Source organism: Embiotoca jacksoni, unplaced genomic scaffold (assembly GCF_022577435.1).
Source record: "Embiotoca jacksoni isolate LCO1_2020_lvr unplaced genomic scaffold, fEmbJac1.0.p SCAF_14, whole genome shotgun sequence".
NCBI lineage: Eukaryota > Metazoa > Chordata > Actinopteri > Embiotocidae > Embiotoca > Embiotoca jacksoni.
This window is the reverse complement of record NW_027185274.1, coordinates 8,551,601-8,575,936: the sequence shown is the minus strand read 5'-3', so window position 1 is coordinate 8,575,936 and position 24,336 is coordinate 8,551,601. Positions and strand designations below refer to the sequence as shown.

Below are 24,336 nucleotides of genomic sequence, written 5' to 3'. Positions count from 1 at the left end.
TGAAGGGCCCCCTTGTTCACTAAAAATAATAAAGAAAGGATACCCTGGTGAAGAACTTTGCAGTAATTTCGACTGTAAGTGTGCGAGAGTGTGTCTGGGCTCAAGAGTTGGCTGAGCGAGACAGAGCAGAGAGAGAGAGAGAGAGAGAGAGAGAGAGAGAGAGCATGGGAGAGCCCGCCTCATTTCCTCCATGATGGATGAGCCTATTAGCTGTCCGGTGTTAGCACAGGTTTAGCCTTACATCACAGCCGCCATCGCCTCGTGGCACACACCACAACAACCAAACGGAGGAGAGGAGGAAAGGAACTGCCAGGATGAGATGATCGGATCAAGTTCAGACAAAGTTTAAATCAAATTCAGCCCCTGCACACAGGCCAACAATTATGTCAGATTTATTGCATAGCTACACTTCAGTCGTCAGACATTTAAATGACGAGCCTGGATATTCTAGTAAATACTCAAAAGGAGAAACAACCTCTTGGAGGAACCAAGAAACCAACTGTAAAAGGTTGTTGAGGCTGATTACTGCTCTCATGGGGTTTGTTCTTGGCCGTCCACCTGAATTAGAATACAGTGTTTGTTGTTTGTTCACGTGAGAGTTGATTGTTGTTTCTCATATGAAAGTCCTGACAAAGGTCGCTTCATGGAAGTCAATCGTTTGCAGGAGCTGATAGGAATCATCTTATTCTCCTCTGCATGTCTTAATTATGAAATGCGATGATCAAAGATATTCCTCTGAATTAACGGGAAAAAAAATGAATAAGTCAAAGTATCTTTACATCCAAGTTGTTATTAATGAAGGTTTGACACCTGATGTTTTTTCTGTTCACTTCTGTGCAGGATGGTATTTATTAAGTTTATTATCATTAATTATGTAACAATTGTGTGTATTACATCTGAACAAAGCAGTGAAGTCGGAGTTCACGAAACATAATTTACTCGCGTGCTGCGACAGAAAGCAGACAGAATTCCTCAACCTGTAAATTAGAAAGCTCAAACATGAACCTCTATCGAATTTCAAACTCGATCTAGTTTGAACCTCAAATTACCAACTCGCGGTTTTATGTCTCCGCCAGCCTGTAGTGTTCATTCCTATTCAGATTTATAATGTATGAGACTTTGAAGGAATTTGGCTAATAAAGATGCTACTGACAGAACACAAAGTTGTTGTCATGATAGTAGACAAATCTTCAAATATGTTTGATACTGCAAAGAAGTTACACATTTTAAACTGGATGCTTTTCATACATCGTCAACCTAACAGCACAGAAAATCTACACAACTTCAGTTTCGAGGTGAACATCCAAAATAAGTGTCACCGATTCAGTTTCTGACCAGTTATGGTGCTGAATGATGGCCACGAAAGTGTTTGTGCAGAACATTATGATGTCACGGTGAAGTTGGCCTTTGACCTTTCAAATATAAAACGTCATCCTCAACCTCATTTTATCCTTTTAGCCATTTCTGTGAAATTTTGTCCTGATTGGAGTATGAATCCTTGAAATTTGTGGCCACACACGTGATATTAGGTCACATTGACCTTTGGCCACCGAAATCTAGTCAGTTCATGCTTAAGACCAAGTGAACGTTTGCGCCAAATTCCCTTAAAGGGCTCACAAGCATGAGACGGACGGAGCGTGGGACAGAGACGGACATACGAGTGTACTGACGGACAACCTAAGAACATGATGCCTCTGGCCACGGCTGCCGCCGATGTGGAGGCATAAAACAACACAATCCAAACAGAAGGCCCATTTACCTGCTCGCAGTCATACTTTAATTCATTGCACTTTAAGGACTAATTAGAACAACTACTGAGCTTATACATCCATATATTGCAGATACAGCTGAGTTAGACCATGCGATATGGTTGACATTTTCTCGAGTAGGTGGACAAGCTAGTGAGTACAATGAAAGGAATGGAGATCATTCCTGCTGACCGCAATAAGACTGTACAATAACTCACCTCTGGCAAAATCCATCAAATAACAATAACACTGTTGACTGTGTTTCTTGGTTGTTTGTATATAATATATATAGATATATACTGTACTGTATATACTGTGCATTTTATATTTTTTACTGCTATTTACTGCTATTTTATTGCTTTTCTATTATTCTATTATTATCTTATTGCTTCCGTATGTTGCTGTAGCGAAAAAATTTCCCCTCGGGGATTAATAAACCTAACCTAACCTAACCTAAAGTAAGTATGCAGATCCTTTCAGCACCGTATGAAAATGAAATGTTTTCAAGACAACGATATAATTCCAGCTCAAAACATCTTTACAAGGAAGACAGCGCGGGCACATGGTGTCCTTTGTATTGATAAATAAAATTCTAAATATAAAAAAAGAGGAAAGAAGTCATGTAAAGAATTTGAAGCTAATTTTAAAGACCCCCCCCCCCCACCCCCCCCCAAAAAAAAAAAAAATATACACACACCCTTCAGATGTGGACTGGTTCCAGAGGAGAGTCCACCTGATTCCCTCATCCATCCACAGGTTATTAATAGGACTCGTTTGACGTACCAGCGCTGAGGCTTACAGGGTGGGCAGATGGGGGTGGGGGTGGGGTCAGAGATAGTTGATACCCCTGTGCTTGTCCTCTAACCACTGTGTCTGCCCCCCCCCCCCCCCCCCCCCCCCCTCCTGCTCTGCCAGCTTTCTTTCTTCCTTGTACTCCCTCTCGGTATCGACCCACCATGTGTCCTCCCTCACTCACCCCGTGTAGCATGTGTCACTCGCACTCTCTTCGGCATGCGCTCCGTCTCTCCTACACTCTCCCTCTTTTCTCTCTCCCCAGCTGACAGCATGTAATTGAAATGGTCAAACACATGAAAACATGACAAATGGCGAGGGGTATTTGTGCTTCATCATCACCAGTGCACAGTGTGTCTCCCTGGCTCTGCCTTCGGCTGGAGCTCGGCTGACAGCTTGTAATCGAACTGCTCAGGCACACGGCAAATGGTCGGCGACTAAGAGGAGATCTGTGCTTCGTCGTCATAATTACAACGCCCCCAAACTCTCTCCTCCCTCTGAATCTTTCTACACGCTTGGCAGCAGCACAGAATGAGTCAACATGTGTTAAAATGCGAATTGTGACTCTTTGGCTTGCACATGTTGTATTTCCCAACAGAGAGTCCCTGAGAAACGGGATGTGCAGATTAACAAGATTAAAGACGATTAACTAGATTAAACACAGTGACGATAAGTGAGTAGAGAACAACAAATTAATTTCAAACCCGTCTTAAATCTGAGCGTAAAGTTGTTTGGCTCGCATTGTGTGATCACTGCGAAAGCGACTTCTGAAGAGCTTTAAACTAAACAAGCCTGGAGGACCAAGCTTCCTGGTGCCACACCGGATGGCTTCTTCTGCTAAGAAAACGAGGATAAGATGGTAATCAGGATGAGACAGGAGGTACTGTGCTGAGCCCCTGACCTGGGTTTAATCACCAGGTCAACTCTGACAGTTATCACCACACACGCTGATAAAATGTGTTTGTTTGGGCAACTTGGTGCTTCCTAGATCTACCACGACTGTCACTGGATAAAGCAAATACAGTATTAGTAGTTACAGTCACACTAACCAATATCAAGACCTTTAATGTTCATATTTTTGGACAACAGTTTTAACTTTTTGTCCACTTTCTAGCTTTTTCCGTATTTAACGGTCATCGGCGCATGGGGTTTGCTCAGTTGTCATGTTTTCCATCAAAATTTCCAAAAAGCGACAATGGACCTCAAGTTAAAGGAGTAGTTCTACATTTTTAGGAAATATGCTTTAGGCCTAGGACAATGCCTGCATGGCCCGTGCGGCTGCCTCGCTGCGCTGCTGCGGTTCTGCTGCATCGGGTTTGCCTTTGATAGGAGCCATCAGTAATCGAATGTTCGGTCCGACACAGTAATCGAATGTTCGGGGTCCGACACGGCATGAGTACAGAGCGAGAAGCACAGAGAGGGAGAAACAGAGGGAGAGCACGCCGGAAAAACACTGTTAAATGATTGATATAAAATATAATTAGAGCCTAGTTTCTGCTACGAATATACAGTACACGTGATCACAGGTGTTTGACATTTTTGGGAACCCTGCGCATCCCGCGCAGGCTGCGCAACGGCTCTAACCTGTTCACATGGGCGCTGAAATGAAAATCAAGATGTTCTGCAACTGACACACACCTACGCCGTGCAGGCAGCGTGTCCCGGGCTCAGAAAGAGCCAGCTGTTTTCTTCTGTCTCTAATTTTCTCCTGCCAAAATGTTCACATTCATTTTATTATGAGTTATTCGTATGCTGCATTATATGTCGTTTAAGAAAGAGAACACAGTCCAACTATTCCTTTGATATTGTTTGGTCAAACTTTTTGTTTTGATTTTCTTATCACAAGTTGTTTTTGCTTTCTTCGAAACTTGTATTTATTGCAGAGATTACCGTATATTTGAAGTTGTTCCTGATATGTTGCCTGCAACATGTTTTTCACGCGTGGCACTGTCTGGTTATGTTGGGAAGCTTTTTTGTTTTGGTCGAGGTATCAGTTGAATAAGGATCCAAATAAAGAACAGAGTTTGAAGGATCGTTTAGGTGTTTTTATTTCAAAGCCGAGCGCTGCAGGCAGAGTTTCATCAGACTGTCCTGCAGTTTTATTGTAGCCCACTCATGTTGACAATGATTTGATAACAGGACACTACAGACAATTACATGCTCAGGAATGCAGACGGGAATGCAACGTCTGGAATATCAACAACTGCTTACTCTTGCCAAATGCATAATCAAGTTGTTTTGGTATCTCCAGCTATCTAAAGCAGCCATCTTTCAGCTATCCTAAGCAGCTATCTTATGTCTCTGTCCCCCTCCGACATCACACACGGGGACAGAACAGTGAGAGGCAGACAACACTGGATACACTGATAGTGCAGCAGTCTTGTTTTCCCATGTGCGTTGCCAGGATGTGATGTATAAATAGGCACCAGGCTGTTTGTGTGCAAGTGCAGGCTTAAGTTATGCGACTATAGCTTGATAGGGGTTGTACGTGGCTGCGAGGCCGAGGCTGGGCTGAAGGTATGGTGGGTCAGGGCTGGCGGTGTCTTCTCATGTGCTGAGATCTGAGAGGCCTCTCCCAGGAGGTGGTGACGGGCGCCAGAAGGGCACGGATTCAGAGTATTTTGGTGTTAATTGAGCTTATTGGCCTGCTATTCACAGCCTCGACATGTGATTGATTTAAAGGCCGGTGTGAGATTGTGACAGAGCTGACCTCTCTGGTGGCGGCTCCTTAGATACGGCCTCAGGACTGCACAGCTGTGTGGAATAATCCTCTCCCCTCATTTTTTTTTTTTTTTTTTCAAAGAAGAGTGAGCAATCCGCCCTCCTTCAGTATTTTATTAGTTTTCCGACAGCACAGGGAAGGAGAGGAGACGGGAAAGAGAGGAGGGAGAAATGTGAGGGCCTGGCAGGGGGCCGGGACTTGAACCTGAGCACCATCGAGGGTTTTCCAGACGGGTGCACTAGCTACACTAAGAGCTGGTAAACATGCACCAGGACCTCTTTACTTATAATGAAACAGTCATACACAATTATTAGACTGGATTTTAGATTTTCTCGTGATTTTTTTTAATTTTTTTATAATTAGTTCTTGGTCTGATTTTCAAAAAAACAAACAAACAAACAAAACAAAAAAAACCTTGCTTTGAAATATTAATAGAGTGAACTGAAATTTTTGAGAAATTTCTCATTTTGTTCAATATCACTCATGTTTGCACAGTAAATATGAAGCTATACAGCCAGCAGCTTAGCTTAGCACAAAGACTGGAAATAGGGACACAACAAGTCTGTCTCGATCTGAATTGTCCAACACATTAAACGGCAATGTGTAATGTTTATTTTATTTATCCCTGGTCTTTCCCCAGAGGTCGATACAGATCCAGGGATGGTCTTTTGGTCTTTTGTTTATGCATTTATTTTATTTTTTGGGTGTTTTGTTTTTTCCTTTGTCCTTTATCTTTGCTTTCTCCCGTGCTATCGTTGCCTGGCTCTGCCCGACCATCGCTCACAGCTTCAGTCTTCGCTGTGATTATCGTCTATAAACTCTGTGTGCATTAAGGTTTGCACAACCACTCCAAAAATGGCTCAATCAGTAACCAGTGGGGGGATGCTGAAGTCTTTTCAACAAGGGTGTTGATGTTAGAGTTTCAGCGTGCCATATACAGTATATCGTGGTCGATGCCGATTGGTTAAAGTATCAAACAGTTTCAAAATGAACCCGAGATCTACGCCCAATAGGATACAAAGACTGGAAATAATCTTAAATGGAGAGTGGCATGATCCTGATATTCTGATAGTCTGATAATACCGGGGTCGTGCTATTCACTCAGAATCATAGCAGCTTGCCTCCTGTTGCAGGTCAGACCCCATTTTGAACAGCCCCACCCCTAATGCATGTTGATTTGGGTTTAAGAAGCAACTTCCTACTTGAAGTTGGGAAGTTGCAGCCATCATGCCCTCTCCAAGGTGTTCCCCAATTCCCGCTTCAAATGCCTGGGCCTGGTCTGGTCTGAATATTGAAGGGGGTCAAATGATGACTATTACACAGTATAATAAAAGATAGAAAAATGCAAACAAATCAGTAATTAGATAAGCAAAACAATAAGTGGGCAAATGAATCTGATGAAGAGCAGGGAGAATTCTTTGTGGTTGAGATCGTAGTAACGCAAGTAACTTAAATTTATATTATTAAGCTGAACATAATTGAATAGATCAATAGTGAAAATAATGATGTTTTGACAATTAAATAGGTAGGTAGGTAGGTAGGTATTTACTTTATTAATCCCCGAGGGGAAATTTTTTAAATATCCAACAATAGCATCAAAACTCAACTTAAACATTTAAAAATGTCAACTTCTTAGCTAACTCTTTATATAGTTGTATTTCCCCAAATAGTTCCTTTGAACTGCATGTCAACAGTCCAGGTCATGTCAGGTTATTTATCCCATTGCATCAGTGTGATGTCAAAAGCCACCAAAGCAGAAGGTTTACTGAACATGCGTTCAACAACGCAGGAAAGTCTATATGTTTTGTTCATTCTGTTAAGTACAGTTTCTAAAGCTGATTGACAGGCCTTGACAAAATAAATAGCAACTGTGGTGTTATTTCAAGTGAGACATGCTACTTGTTCCTTTAACCTTGCTCAGTCCATCACCCCGCAAGCCATTTTTAGTCTATCCATGCCGGTCTGGCTGACAGCCTAAAGTCGCTCACTAGCTGCACTCCGACCCGTAGTGAAATACAATCAATCCCAGCTCTTACCAACGCAGGATGCTTTTACGAATATTCATGTTCTGGGAAAGAGGAATATAACATCTTCTCCAGTTATACAACCTTGGCAAACAGGCATTATTTCTTCTCCTCCGCGCCCACAGAAATTCTAACAATTCAAATAACATAATATCATTGTTTAGGCTCACCTCCTCTGAAAACCTTATCTTGAATTATTTCTAAATCCTCTGACCCCACTTTCCCTCTGAGCAAAGCCTCAGCCATTCAAAACACACACACCCCCACTTCCCTCTCCTCTACGACTGTATGACCATGCACTAGTGTTGCTTTCAACTGCATTGCTCCCCGAGGACATCCGAGAGTGGCCGTGTGTGCGCCCAGAAACCTCAGCCTTTTAAAAACAAAGTGGAGACGTTTAACGGTTTGCAAAGCGAGCCATTCAGCATTAGCCCCCCTGTGCAAACATACACATACCCACATATTGCATGCAGACCTCCAGTACATAAATACACCAATACATCATTCGTTTATTTCATGTGTTTGACACGGCTGAAGACTATAATCCATCTCTACAGAACTCTCTTTATTCTGACCTTTTTGTTTTTCCTCTGCTAAGACAAACTTTCAGGAGACTGTTGATATTTTAACAAATCTCTCTCATATGAAGACAGAGACTCAATTTATTTAATAATATCTCTGAAAATGTTTGGCTCTCGCTGGCACTTCATATCCAGGACAGCTGAATCAGAAGGAGCCCTCATGATCTCTCAAGTATGGATAAACATCCGGTGACACAGGGCGAGGAAAACTCAAACATTCATATGCTCATCAGTAAACTTAAGTGTTGTTTTTTTTTCCTCAGTTGGGATGTTGTTTTAGGATGTTTTCAGCATGCTCATGACAGCTGTTGGATATTTTGGTATTTGTATCTATTTTTATATTTCTCAGGGTGATGACTCAGCTGCAGAACTGAAACCCTATAGACCTTTTTCCCACAGGGGCCATTTTGAACTTGGGTCACAGTCGGGCCCAAGCAGGGCCGGCTGTTGTGTACCAACTGGTTAACCTTTTTTTCCAAGACCAACTATCATTATTGTTTTAGGGATTTATGTCTCTGATTAGGATTAAAAAAAAAAAAAATCTCCAGGGATCAGCAAACTTCTGTTTTCACGAATGAACCCATGGAAAAATTACATTATCATAACTCTCCATTTGCAAATGTATACAAATTATTTAGGAGATGGAAATTAAGATCAGTTCAAATCAGTCCAAGTGATTTTTATCTTTGAGATATTTAAGGTGCAGATTTTGCAGAAAGGGGCTGAATGCACATGCAGTGTTTTTTCAAATTCCCATAATGCCACTTTGACAAGAACTAGTTTATGACATTTCCCGGACTAATCCCTTAATTTCACAAAATCTACTAGAGCTACACATTTTTTTATGCACATTTTCATTTCCAGTGTTTCCTTACACAGATTTGTGTCTTACTGTGCGTTTCATGCATTGTGACAGCTGCTTTGGATGCAGAGGCAGCTAGATAATGTTTACCTGGTGTTGATTTAAAAACAAGGCAACAGAAAAGATGTCAACAAAGCAAACAAGACCAAAAAGAGAGCAGTTGGGGAATCAAGAACCAAAGAAAGACCAAACTAGGGTTTAACACTAAAGCCCGTCAGCAGCACAGACGGACAAACAGTTGTGAAGTGCAGGTGGACTGGTTTATATACTAGGTGGCTGATCAGAGGACCAAGGGACGGGTGTGCTGGGAGGAGATGACGAGGTGACTGAAGGGAAAAGCGAGAAGCACAGGTGACGGTCGTTGTTGTGTGTTGAGGGAGTGACAGAGTTTGAAATTAAAAGGATGACAGATGAATATAAAAAATAAAAAATCTGACAGTGCAAACTAAAGAGAAAAAACAGAAACTTAATCATCTCAAATTTAACTCCAAACACCTTCCACCATTGTGCTCAAACATACACATCCCGAGGCTTATACCTAAAATTAACCAGCGTTAATCTTCTGTCTAAACCCAACCGTTCAGTTTGGCAAGCCAGTCACATACTCACAGCCCATAATGATTTGCACTGCTTGTGTATTTCAGGGTTACAGTCTAAACATGGGACTGTACAAAATATAGCCTATTTATATGAACTATCATCTGGCAACTTGTCGAAACCTTTTTAGCAACAAGTAGAAACTGTCCTTGAAAAACAGGTAGCTAAAAGGTTGCGTGAACGCAGCTGGTAGCTGTGAGAGACAAATAACTTTTAAATTCCGTCAGTAGCCTAGTTTCAATGATCAATGTTTGGTTTACACAAATTCCACACTTAAGTGTTGAACACTAGTTTTATAAATACTGACAATGTAAAATGGATGTTAACTTTAAAACAGCTGCAGGAAATAGCAGTGATAGTGAGTGTTTATACGATCAAGTCCTTTATACATACTGTAGGTTGAAACACAACTGTTTCTGGTAAAGGAACAAGAAATTACTGCACTAAACTGATGTCATTCATGAAATGCCCTGATTGACACATACATGAGGAACCTCATTTAAACTTGAAAACTTCACATAACGTTTTCTAAGGATTTATTTGTTCATTTCTATGTTTTAAACAACCGACATTTGGAGTTATATATTCTTATTTTTCTAACTGTGGAAACATCAGCAGCACAATTGTAAATAAAATGATTCTAACATCCATGCCAGGACGTTGTAATCTTTCAAGTGTGAACATGCCAAACACACAAAAAGGAATTAGCCACATTACCTTGAACACATTTATATTAAAGAACTTGGATCATTCTGAAACCCAATGATGGTGAAATAACTAAATTATGAGCTTGTTCAATTCATAGCTACGCTGACATCTTGAGGACATGGCAGCAGTGTCATTCTCGCTACCTGCCACAAGCTGTAAAGGACATTATCTCATTTCAAAACAGTGGAGGATGAGGAACCCAGATGGACGGAGGTGATGAATCAAGCCCATTCACTCAGTCACCTAATAGCACTACATAAAATTGCATAACAGTGAAACTGAGACATTTTGTGCACACTGTCCTCTCATTACAGCAAATAACTGTTTCAAACTGTGGATTTGGAAAGAAGTGACCAAAGTCACTTAAACAGACATCATAACTCTGCAGTCGTGATTAGAAAACAAGAAAACTACAACTCCAACGGATGCTAACTTTCACTCGTCTCCTGTGTCGCCTTATTCCCTCGTACAGATTATGACTACACAATACGAACAAAGAGATAATTACATGATCTAAGCCTCAACAATTTGCCATTATACCCCCAGTGAAAAGCAGTACACTGCTCCAGATGTATTGCTTTATGTGTGAAGTGTCTCTTATTACACCCATAACAATCTCAGACAGCCTGTGTCTCTGGGATTGTAATGTCATGCCGGGCTGTGGCAAGGCTCTCCCATTGTTCTCCACGGGATGTTTATAGCTTTGTGCCTGATATATGATAACCAATAAGTAAGAGGTAGTAATTACAAGGCCCACACTTCACTGGATCGCCTGATGAATGCGTGAAATTAAAGATGGGGGGGTTCTTTGTGGAGGCGAGTTATTACAAGGACATACAGAGACTTGACACACGGCAGTATTGTGAGCAGGAGAGTGCTAGCAGGGGGAGAAATAAATAGCCTATATCCATTTCCTCCACCAAATGGCAAAGTAAATAGCACTGACCTTCTTAAAACAAATCAGCTACAAGCCAGAAAATGCCCAAAATCAAAACACTCAGTTGAACACAGTCCTTCTCTTTCCAGTTCTCCGTTCAGGTCAAGAAGAAATAACACAATTAGGTGAAATAAAAGCACACTAAGAAAGCACAATGGTATCCTATTGTAGGACCCGGGACACACAGCAGCGGTGCGGTCAGACCTTGTGGCTCCTAAACTAATCAGCGGCACCATGCCATGTATTCTTTATAGATGTCGCCCCAGGAACACGGCAGAGAAGCAATGGCCAACCAAACTCAGTGTACTCGGTTGTTAATTTGTAAATCAACCCAGAAAATGGTATCACACTGTTATTGTTTTTGCTTTTTTTTTTTTTTTGCCAGGAGTTAAATGAGAAGATTGATAGCGCTCTGAACAGTAAACATAAAGCGACATCCAGCAGCAGGTTAGCTTAGTTTGCTAAGCTATTTCTGGCACACTCGCGTCCTGAGATATAGGAGATACGCTAATTAGTTCTGCAGACTTGCACACGCATACTGAGGCCACGGAGGAGGAACCTCCGCACATACAACGCCCAAAACAAGCGTCCCCTTCGCTTTTCCTGCTGTGCGTAAACGTGCACCGGTCTCTTCGGGAATCATGCAAGATGTCGATGCAGGCGACAACACAGAAGGACAACACGCAAGACATTCAGACACTGCGATCCATTCAAAATAGACATTTTAAGGATGTATACTTTTTTGCCGAGAGTTAATCAGAAGATTAAAAAAAAACATGTTCATGCTTTTTTTTCTTTTTTTCTCTCCATTAATTACAGGGTTAGCTCAGCTTACCACTACACCTGGAAACGCGCTAAGTTAGACCGACCCCTTCCCGCGAGAACAAAATCAACCTACCAAACACCTCCGACCTCACAACACCGACAGGAGAACAAATTCGTGTTGGATCGTGTTTGTTTAACCTGCAAAAAAAAAAAAGCACAAAGTGTACAAATGATACAAGAAAAGGTGCAGCTGGAGCCGCGCAAGCTGTTTCCCCCCTGTTGCTGGTTTGTGGATGTTTTTCCACTGAATCATTATTAGCTCGCCTCGGCGTTTTCAGTCGGCCGAAGGTTGCGCACAGTCAGCTACCTGGTGCTTTTTTTTTTTTTTTTTAATCACCTCGCTATCGCACCAAAGCATGAACACCTGTCCCGTCTGTGGACGATAGCGTGAACAATAAGTTGCCTCAGTGTAAGGCACCAAAACTACATACGGTTACAGGGTTAATAAAAGATCATGGTTTGGGATCGCATAAGTTATTTTACACAAATAATGTCACGTACTTCATGTTAACATAAATTCCACAAGTTAAAAATGTGATGTTGATATAAGTAATTTACTTACGTTATACGCGGGGGGGGGGGGGGGGGGGGGGGCAGTTTCCTCAGGTTCCCAGCCTGATAAAAAAAAAAAATAGTTTGGTTATAAAACAATGTTGGCCACAGCCGCAACTTTTTTTTTTTTTTTTAATTCACTGGACTACTTGATGAATTGGTAACACTTCAAAAACTAGGCCCCGGTCAATGGAGGAGGGGCCTCCGATTGATTGCCGAGATGCCTTTGATATCCCCCACTATTCCTGTGTTGCTTGAAGATGACATCACGAGAGTTTCACATAGCGTTGCTCTGACAACCAGCTCCGCTGATAGGATGGGATATAAGATAGCAGTGGATCACGGTATCCAGAAAAGTACCCGGGACCTGGAGCAAGTACAGCCGAGTTGAGCTTCATCACGTGTTGGAAAAGTAGATTTAGAGTTCAGTTCTGCAGATTTGCCCAAAATTTCTGATGACGAGAGGAAAACACACAGTACATCGTGCGCAAAACAAGGGTCTAGTTTACTTTCCCCGCGCGTGCACGTATGGCGGACGTGTTGCGTGGCAAAGTCCACACGGTCTCAAAAAAAGACTCCTGAAGCCCCCCCCCCCCGGTCAAAAACCATGAACTGTCCTTGGCTAGCTGCAGCCGACCCTTGTTCTTAATCAGGCGTACACATTTTTAAAAAGTATTTTTAAAGACATTTTTGGAAATACACTTTCTTGAACAGTTGGAAAGAAGCGCAATAGTAATTTTCGCAAGTTAGAGTGGTATCAATTTATCAATGTAATTTCTAGGCAAGAAAACAAATAAGCTGATTGTTAAATTATTACCTTAAATTATTGAAAAATTTAAACAAAAAAAACACCCCCACCCAATCTTGACTACGGGCTGAGGGTCATTTAACTATGATCCGGGCTGCTTCACGAGTCGAACCTTGATCCACCAGTGTTCCCACTGACTTGGATACTAATGCATCCTGATATGTGTTGCTTACCTTGGAGAGAGATATCTCTCCGATAATAATCTGAAGCCTTCTAAGGGCACACGGAGGCTCCTCCAGCTGGCCTCTCTCCAATGACCCCTTGTCTTTGAAGTGTGAACGTTAAAATGGAGAGGCTGCTGGGTAGTAATGGAACTTCAGTCAAAGCATTTCTGTTTGATTCACCAAAAGCCTCAGCGCTGACGTACAATAAGATATCATCTCAGAGTCTGGAATGTATTTCCTTCCCCCCCCCCGCTCAATTAGTCTTAATTTGAAGTTGGAGGCTTTCTTTTCTTTTCTTTTCTTTTTTTTTTTGGTCTACCTGAAGCCAGATCTGATAAAGCTGCTTTTATACAGCCTTCATCGTTGCTCAATTTGTCATGTAGAAAGCACAAGAGGAGATCTCCTCTCATAAATCAGAGGTAAATTAGGTCTGATAAAGTGCAGTATTTAAACTGCGGTATTTTAACACTTCATCAGACAAGTTCAAAATATTGTATGCGGTTATCTTAAAGGAATAGTTCGCAATGAGGTGAAAAACTCACCCTTAAAACTCCCATAACTGTTAGCTTAGCTTAGCAGACCACTGGACATGTGAAATAGCCGAGGTGCTCGTTTTTAAAGTTAACTAAATAACTAATTATATCTTCTTTGTTTTTAATCTGTACGACATGTAAAACTACACTTCGGTTATTATATTTCATATATAACACAAAGACTGGAAACAGCTCATCTGCCTCTCTCCAAAAATCAAACGCAGCTCTTAAGCAACTGTTCATTTGACATGTGCAGTTAATAAACAAAAACAGTTTAATTGAGGAGCTTTAGAGGTGCATGAACGGCACACAGTTACATTTAAACAGAATCATACGAGCTTTAGGAACGATAACCAGATGCAGGCTCTAGTTTTATAGAACTAGCAGCTGCAAAAAGCAAACATAGCTTTAGAGCTTTAGAGCTGCTGGTAGGCATTTTTTTATTATCTTCAATCAGAGACCGTTAGCTTTTCCCCTCTGTTACCAGTCTTCATGTTAAGCCAAGCTATCAGCTGCTGGCTGTAGCCTTATATTCAACGGCAGATAGGAGGGTTAGGGTTAGAGTTAGAGTTAGGGCCGTGTAACACTGACAGAAAGCAAAAAAAAAGCGTATTTCTAACATTTCAATTCTAAATGCCACGCTTTCTTGCAAATTGTTCAACATTTTCAGTTGCCAGCATTGATCTCACTCTCAGACTTTTAACACAGGGGCTAATAGAGACAGTATGCAGTTGACAACCAATTCAGTCCTGCAGGGCGAGAGGCCAAAATCCTCGAGTTCCTCCCCTGTTTGAGAAAAGATCAAATGCTCAGTTCAACAGCTGTGGAGCTGCCGGCTCTTCCCTTCCAGCCACTAGATGGAAACAATACCCTGCTCTGTACAATCACTGCTGCATCCATTTGTTTCACACGGTACGCCCGATTCTCTGCACTGCTTTCTCTTCTCATTATGCCAATCGAATCATCCCGTTTATGGATTCTGTGTGCACGCGTCTGTGTTTTCGGGGCGACCGTCCTTCGACCGCTCTCCTCTCGAGCACTTGCCCCTTCTGAGGTGTCTTTTAGCAAGGCGGTGAAATCCCTACCAGCTGCAGGACTGCTTTGGTTTTAGGGGGACTGACCTGCGGGGCTCAATAAAGTTTCTCATTATATTACATGAAAACATTAGCAGAAATGGTGACACAGTCATTTTGAGTCAGCAACAGTCAGACACCATGGGGACTATCATTTTACCAGAGGAGCAGGTTACTTTCTACAACCAGTGGAGAAAAATAAACTACTCAGCGTTTGACGCAGAGCTGTAGTGGCAGATTTCATCTTAGGGATCCAGAGGGGGAAATTGTTGCCTCACCTTTATAATTTGTGTGTAGTTCTTGTAATGACTTAATGAAGGATAATGGTCATTGCAGATCCATTTGTTGGATGTTATTAACGTGAGTCATCGTGTTGATGCCTGACTGTATGGTTTGCTTCTGATGGTGCAAAGTAACTGAAGGGAAAAAGTATAACATTCACGACTCCATTTGTTCTTTGCTCTCGTTATTTTCCATTACTGTTACACAGTAAATTGAACTACTCAACAGTATACTGCAACAAGTAGTTGCGCTGCTTTAAATGTTTTCTCTCCTACATTTTATCCAGAAAATAGTATACTCTATTTAATTTGCGAATTGGAAAATAACCAACCACCTAGACGAAACATAAAATGCTGCCTATGTGTTAACATATATAAAAATAAAACGCCTTGCATCGCGCCAAAGTGTGTAAAACACTTGTCAGTCCACTCCAGCATACTGTGTCAGTGTCGCGTTTAGCCTCACCTCAGCGTTAAGTAGATCGGGTAGATAGCAGCATGGGTGGATTCTGGAAGAAGAAACACGTACTAAGCTTCAAGTTCTGTGCCGCACTTTGTCTAAATCAGAATTTTCACCGACACAAACATTTGTGATTCATTTTTTCCGACTCGCCTTTCACCTCGCACTTATCTGACACACTTTGCTCTGTGGTAAAGCCTCTGCTTTTTTTTTCTTTTTTTTTCCCAGTTTTAACAGTAGTTTTCCAGTTGATATGGTGTAGATTGCCAAATGAATTTGACATTCAATTAACTTACACGTTGGGGAACATAAGATGTGTGTGTGTGTGTGTGTGTGTGTGTGTGTGTGTGTGTGTGTGTGTGTGTGTGTGTTATAAGCTTGAACTGCTTCATATTGTTCTATTTTGTGAATTTTTGCATGTAATCTTTGTAAACTGCAGTTATAAAACAAATATAGTAGCCTGCAGAAAAAATAAATAAATTTCTGAATTAAACTATGAACTGTAAAGTGCAACGTTTTCATATAGCTACCGAGTGTTATTATTCCCCCAGTGAAAGACTATTTTTGGAAACGTAAAGTTAGCTTTGTTCACACGGTTTTACTTAACCTATATCTGCGGGACATTTTTACCTGTATGAGTATCTAACCTCGTGCCATGCGTTGCTTTTACTCGAGTAAAGCCTGCGAGTACTATTCAGGGCAGAAATGTCAGAGGTATTTGACCATCCTCCAGCATCTGTCTGATAATTTTCCTTGTGTGGGGCTCGCGTTGAAATGTGAGCGTCACGGAGCGCCCACCCTCCTCCTCCTCCTCCTCCTCCCTCCCCTCTCCCCCCCTCCCCCACCACCTCCTCCTCCTCCTCTCTGTGTCTCCCTGACTCAAGCCCCTCTGAGCGGCTCTCAAACTTCAGTGTCGAGCCTGAAAGCGGAGGACGAAGAGCCGCAGCCGAGCAAACAGCCACCCGGAGCCGCAACAAAACGCCTTTTTTTTTTATCGCAGCTTTTTGATTTTGATTTCTCCCGCTGTTTGAGGATTTTACACTCGGCTCTCGGTGTTTGATCTGGATGATTTTCCTCCGTTGTTTATCGAAGTTTCCGACTGTCACGATTTAGTTACGGACCTGTATCCGGACTGTCTATGGGAGTAATCGTTTTTTATTCAAGGCTAGATAATTAAACGGACAAGATATTTGGTTTTTTTGCAGCTGTTTTTTTTTGAAGTGTTTCTTCTAACGGTGCGGGCTGAGTTTCGACCTGCCCCCGACATGGGGAAATAGCGGGGATCTCTCCGTGTCTGACCCCGTGTTTTTTCACTTTTTCATGATCATTTCTAAAAGACAGAGCTCCGTTTTTTGGCTATAATAATGAGCATGGACGGTTGTCCGCTGAAGGTGGCGATTTTTTTGTGGTGTCTGCTGGTGATTTCTGGCTCCAGCTTTGAGATAGGCTCGTACGACCTGGAGCGAGGCAGACCGGCCAAGTGCGAGCCCATCGTGATCCCCATGTGCGAGGGGATCGGCTACAACCTGACCCGGATGCCCAACTTCATGGACCACGACGACCAAAAGGAGGCTGCCATCAAGCTGAACGAGTTTGCCCCTCTGGTGGCCTACGGCTGCGATGTGCACCTCCGTTTCTTCCTCTGCTCCCTCTACGCCCCCATGTGCACGGACAAAGTGTCGACCTCCATCCCCGCCTGCAGACCCATGTGTGAGCAGGCCAGAGAGAGGTGCGCCCCCATCATGAAGAAGTTCAGCTACACCTGGCCGGACTCATTGGACTGCTCCAAGCTGCCCACCAGAAACGACCCCAACGCGCTGTGCATGGAGGCCCCAGAGAACGAGACCAGGACGGAGGGGAAGAAAGGGGAAGGCATGCTCCCGGTGCCCCCCTCGTCCCAGGCAGCCGGCCACCGGCGGCGGCCGCTCCCCGGGCAGCATGGGCTCCTGCGAGAACCCGGACAAGTTCCAGTTTGTGGAGAAGAGCCAGTCGTGTGCTCCACGCTGCTCCCCGGGTGTAGACGTCTTCTGGTCCAGGCAGGACAAGGACTTTGCCTTCATTTGGATGACTGTGTGGTCCATCCTGTGCTTTGTCTCCACCGCCTTCACCGTCCTGACCTTCCTCCTGGAGCCTCATCGCTTCCAGTACCCAGAGCGCCCCATCATTTTCCTCTCCATGTGCTACAACGTCTACTCTGTGGCCTTCATCATCCGCTCAGTGGCCGGGGCGGAGAACATCGCCTGCGACCGCGAGCACAGCGAGCTGTACATCATCCAGGAGGGGCTGGAGTCCACCGGCTGCACCATAGTCTTCCTCATCCTCTACTACTTTGGCATGGCCTCCTCGATCTGGTGGGTCATCCTCACTCTCACCTGGTTCCTGGCTGCAGGGAAGAAGTGGGGCCACGAGGCCATTGAAGCCCACAGCAACTACTTCCACATGGCTGCTTGGGGCATCCCTGCTCTCAAGACTATCATCATCCTCACAATGAGGAAGGTGGCAGGGGATGAGCTGACAGGGCTGTGCTATGTAGGAAGCATGGACTCTGGGGCGCTCACCGGCTTCGTCCTGATCCCTCTGTCCTGCTACCTGATCATCGGCACGTCCTTCATCCTCACGGGCTTTGTGGCTCTCTTCCACATCCGCAAAGTGATGAAGACAGAGGGCACCAACACGGAGAAGCTGGAGAAGCTCATGGTGAAAATCGGCATCTACTCCATCCTGTACACAGTGCCGGCCACCTGCGTCATAGTCTGTTACTTCTACGAGAGGCTCAACATGGACTACTGGAAGCTGAGAGGCCTGCAGATGAAGTGTGGCTCCTTCAACGGTCACAGCAGCGACTGCTTGCTGCAGACGTCCGTGCCCACGGTGGCCGTGTTCATGCTGAAGATCTTCATGTCGCTGGTGGTGGGGATCACCAGCGGGGTGTGGGTGTGGAGCTCTAAGACCCTGCAGACCTGGCAGGGACTGTGCAGCAGGAAGCTGGCGGACAGGACTAGTAGTAGGAAGCCCTGCAGCGGCGTCAGCTGCGGCAGCACACACTGCCACTACAAATCCCCTGCTGTGGTTCTGCACATGGCCAAGACTGAGCTGCACTCGGACAACCCCACACACGTCTGAGAGAGAGAGAGAGCACACACAGACAGACAGACAGACACACACACACACACACACACACACACACACACACACACAGACACATCTATGCCCTGTGTAAGGAGCTGCTAAAAGACTTTATAAGAAGAGGAGTGGTTGAATTGAACTGTCAGTTACTCCTCTGCTGCTGCCAAGGGACACACAAGTACACCGTGAGAAACTATCTATAAACAGTATTCAGTGCATAAAGGGAAATGTTCAGTATTGTTACCCATATTTTCCTGTTCATTGTGTTCTGTGCAGTAGACATGCCCAGTGTTGCAAAGCAAAAAAAAAAAAAAGGAAAAGACTGTTATGGGAAGTATCTTGGAAATATTCTCCTTCCTGGAAGTGGCATGATAAATCTGTATAAATGTTTTATTTATTGTAAATATATTTAATTTAAAGTTCACCTTGGCTCGTACCAGATTTGTTGTTTAGATGCAATTATTAAAAAGGTCAAGGGAAGTTAAGTGCCTTTTATAAGAACTCTGGTTCTGGCCTTTTGGAGGACAATAAATTTGTGGATTTCATGTTCAACTCTCGTCTTATTGTTGTTATTTTGGTATCTATCTCAGTGCGTTAACCACTTAATCAATCCTCAACAGTCTTGCGTTTTAGTTGTAACAAACAATTGTTCATTTCAGTTTTGTTTCCCTGATTTTCCTACCACTCTCCTCCAGGGATTTAGACCCTTTTTTTTTTTTTTTTTTTTACAGCAGGACTCCTGCCACACGTGTTGTCTTCCAAGTGCCTGCTGCATCCCAGAGGCGTCCCCAACAATAATCCTCAAAGAGAATCGCTGATGAATAGAGTGACAAACCGTGGCAAGTATTCATGTTTGCATCATCGGCTTAAAAAATGCAGGAGCAGTTTTGGCGGAGGAATATATTTAATTAATGGCTGTTTTAATCCTTCCACCGAATCACTGTTGTTGCCCTCTCGCTGCTCCATTTGATCCTCATGCAAACACTCAGCACTTTGATCTGAGAGGACAAATCTGAAGTGGATTTCAGCCTTATTGCATGGTTTCACTGACAGATTTAAGTTTAGCACAGGCACTCAAAATTGTGGTTGCTCATTGAGGAGCTGTATTATTAACTTAATATTCAGCATGTGTGTGATTTGTGCCTCTTGGAAGCTGAATTTCTAATATAAATTAAGGGAATTCCACTACACACGCAGCGTTTTGTTTGGTTAAAGAAACAATGTACCTTTAAGCCTTCACAAACTACCATGAAGTATAAATTATCGCTGATTCAGTGAAAAGGTATGCCTAATATTATTTCCATTAAATAAATACTCTAAGTTGGTTCTCGCAAATAACTTTTCAGTAATAAAGTCCATTTTATTATGCACTAGAGCGACCATGTCCTCACATGGTCCATAAAAATGAAAATAAATAGCTTTTACATTACAGGACTTTAACAATTTAAGTGCCAACATAAATTGCAGCCACACACGGCAGGCAAGTCGTTTCACAGCAAAACAGTGGAAATGAGAGTTTGACAGCTGATTGTTTATTGTGTCCGTGTGTAATTGTGTGCTGTGTCACCAGCAGCAGCAGATGGGAGTGATAGTTTGGAAAAATTGCAATGACCAGGAGCTTGTTTTCATTACATTATGGGAACGTCAGCAGGGTGAACCAGGCGTGTGTTCGCTGACATCTCCAGAGGTTAAAAGTTGTTTTGTTTTCATTTTTCCACCTCGTGCATTCCATCAGAGTTAAAATAAGATTCATGTACTCCAGTTGTCCCACGCACACGTTAGTATCCGTTTTACGACGCACACAGCAAAGATGTATTACGTCTCTGTAGTAAATTAACCACATTTCCACTCGGTGCAGTGTTGTGTGGATCTGTGTGACGGCTGAGTTAACTTCAATTACTTATTCCTTCCTTCTTCAGAACAAGATTTGGGTTAACTACCAACATCCTCCCCTTTTTTTGTTTTCATTACTCAGCCATTGTAGACGCTGTCCGTGGCTTGGCAGCCGAGCGCTGCGAGTCCTGGACTCTGACACTGTGGATCACATTTAACTATTAAAAAGGGGTGTTTTGCTTGGAGCGTGCTCACAGCCAGAGACTCGGCTGGTGGTGTTTCAGCCACATGTTCCAGTTCACGGGCGCCTGAACGGGGGCGCGTGCTTCCTCCCCGGTTTACACTCCAGTGACATGACCCAGAGAGGCAAAACACTTGCTGTGTGAGACACAAACCAGCGTGTCCCACCTGCGCTGAGCTCCACTGATTAGATAGGAAGGAGGTAGCTGTGGAGGGTTAAGCACATGGGGGTAGTACAGAGGGCAAGTTTGTCTTCTGCAGCAGTGTTTTATTATGGCTTTTTTCCTTCTCAGCATTTTTTTCTACCCTGTTGGCGTAATTATTTTCCGATTTTTTTTTCCCAAATGTACCGCTGAATATGACAAAGACAGGTTTTAAAAAATGAAAAAGGTCAACAGAAACAACGTGTTAGAGCAGCAACAGGATGTCTTTGCCGTTTCTTTTTCCACAAATATGATTTCTATCGCTACATTTCCAGGTCACTGAGAGCTATTTTTAGCTTCCCTCTTTCGCAGAGGAAAGGAATCACACAGCACAGAGCTTCAGATAGAAGCAAGAAAGAAAGGTTCATTCCAAAAACAGAGTTTGTTTGAGCTGTGGTTCTGTTGGCGCCTGCAGATGTGGCTGCCGGGAACACCTTCCCTTCCCTTCACACACACACACACACACACACACACACACACACACACACACACACACACACACACACACACACACACACAAATACACAAACTCACACCTGAGGTCTGCAGTGCTGGAGCAGCGCCAGCCAATCAACCCTGAGCTTGTTTTTAGGAAGACCCCACCCCATCTCCAGTAATGTCCAATTTCAGGAGTAAGTAAGCTCGGTCTCGCTCGAAAGATTTAGAGTTTGGCTGAATCTCCGCGCTGTTTTTCTTCTCTTCTGGCTCAGGAGGTTAAATAGTGTCAAAGTCAGTCGCACCGAGCAGCAAGTTTGTCTGGGCCAAAAGTAAGGCTACTCCCAGAAAACACAGCACTTTTCCTTTTAGGTTTGTCAGGAATATTTCATTGTGTTAACTGTGAGCCCCAGAGAGTATTTATTGATTCTTAAGTCACACAGAACAGGTCTATTTAGCCAGGATTTGTACGATTTGTTTTTGATTAAAAAAAAAAAAAAAGAAAAAAAAAAAAAAGGCATGAAAACACAGTTATCCCACTTTAGCTGCTGACACCATATTTTTGTCTGCTAAAGAGAAATCCCTCCATCTGGTCATGGGTCTGATTAAAAGCAATCATTATGGCATCAATGTGCCTCCCTCATAGACTTAAACCCCTGCCCACCCCTGAGGGTAAAAAAGAGAAAATAAAGCATCCTTCATTACCCTGCCCTCCCTCCCTCCTTCTGCAGTCCCTCACCCCCCTTGAGCACTATCCCTTTCCTGTGCTGTTTTGATGTGTAAATGAGCGTATTGAAAACCTGCGGGGCCCCCAAAGAGATGCTTTCCATGAAAATGCGGCAGTCAGAGAGCAGCAGAGTTCACACAGCTCACCACTCCTCGCAACCGGACTCCAATCAGACGCCCAGTAGGTACGGCTGTCTCGTCTGTAAGGGCATGACACACAAAATCACACACACACACACACACACACACACACACACACACACACACACACACACACACACACACACACAGTGCACATGCATACTGACTCATATCACTCTGCAGGCATTTATTTACAAGGTGAGCTCTGAGGACAGAGGTAAAGACACACGGATGAGTTTAAGAATTTTGCTTTACAGTGACTTTTTGTACAAATGAAGAGAGTGTAGAGTTGCTGAAGCGAGAGATACAGCAACTGAATTTTTTTACGCAGCATTTATCAAGTCAAAGAAATGAAACCAGACAGACTTAGAGATTAAAAGTCTGTTTCGGAGCACAGAGGATTGTTCAGCGTCCTCGTATTTCCAGAAGTAATGCAAAATGAATGCTTAAAAGGTTTTTTTTACCACTCAAAATGACAGGTTATATAAATAAACAGCATTTTTAGGAGTGTATATACAAAATTCACTTCCATGTCACCTCTCCAGGTTGTCTGAGCTCCATCTCCAACTGTTACTGGTACTTTTCTTGAATGTTTTGAATATTAGTGTCACAGTCTCACAACAGGACGGGCAAACAAGGCTAACTGCTGCACTACATTCAAGAAATAATCCTTAATTAAAGAGGATTTATTTTTTAAAAGTTCATTTGTATTAGAAAAACAGACATTCCCCCCCCACTAGAAGTTTTGGTCACTTTTAAAGTGTAAAATATAAGTGGCAGTATCGGACCAGCGCTCACAAAACCACGCATAACTTTTGATCTCGCGGCAAAATTGGCAACACTTATTCATTAGGCTTTTATCTTCTTCCCTCCTCCTGCTCCGTGCACGCGCATCGTTTGCACACAACAGGAGCAGTCTTGTAAGTTATTGATCCATTACAATGATAAGATAGTGTGCATTTCACTCATCGACACTAAAGACTTTGCTGTAAGGTGACTGTCCCTCTATAACCACAGTCTGAAAACAGCTGTTCAGACACCTCCATACCACTAAACTGACACTTTAGTTTAGTCCGTTTTTTGAACGTGCATCTACAGTCTTGATGACGTCGAGGTTTTGTTCCTGCTAAGACTTTATGTACTTATCGTGAGTTACTTTGTCAAAGATGCCAAAGGTTCATTCAGGTCAAAGCGGATAAAAACAGGGAGGAGCAGAGGCAGGGCAGATTATATTAAGAGCACTGTGCAGAAAGTGGAAGTTTCAAGACAAAGTTTACAGTTTTTTGCGGTATCTTTTTTTTTTTATTATTATTTCCTTTGATCAATAAGCAGAAGACAGAGAAGTAAAGCTTTCTCATCCCTCTGTACTCATTCCTGTGCTGCGTCTGCCTGTGGCTGAAGGAGAGATGAATCAGTGAACAGAGGGAGGTTCCATCGCTCGCTCGCGCTCTCTGAAGCCAACAGCATTGCTGTGATCACTGTTAATCTCCTTTGCCACTCTGCTGCCATCTCCTCACATACATTCATCTCCTTTCCAATAGCGTTCACGGCCTCTTCTTCCTTTCTAATTAGGCACTGTCAAGATTTCAGAAGTCACCCTTTGGTGCTCTGCAGCAAGCGAGATCGCTCTTTGAGCTAGGGGGTCAGCCATGGCAAGTATTTGTTTGAGGGTTAAATCACAGCAGGCCTTTCATCATGTTGTTATGTTGCACGATCAGAGGCTTGGGATTATGTAGGTCAGACGTTGGAGAGTGAGAGCGCCCCTTTTGTAGCTGCCATTTTTATTCAGTTGCTAGGCAGCACCCGCTCTAATCTCTTGTACCAAAGAGTCTCTCCCCGGAGAAAAAGAGAGGGAGCAGGAGTTACAAAGGACGAAAAAAAAAACGTGAAAACAGCATCAACAAAGAACACAAACCCATGCAAGGACCGCTTTTAGAAACACTCTAAAGGGAGGGAGTGGAAATG

General features: G+C 43.2%; 1 protein-coding gene across 1 annotated transcript; it reads left to right on the top strand.

Moving 5' to 3' along the window:
* Positions 1 to 16,589: 16,589 nt before the first annotated feature.
* fzd9b (frizzled class receptor 9b) lies at positions 16,590 to 19,345 on the top strand. Its single transcript, XM_069147840.1, is given in 2 exon segments — positions 16,590 to 17,553; positions 17,555 to 19,345. Coding segments are annotated over 2 exon segments (1,758 nt in total). The 5' UTR covers positions 16,590 to 17,031; the 3' UTR covers positions 18,791 to 19,345.
* Positions 19,346 to 24,336: the final 4,991 nt, after the last annotated feature.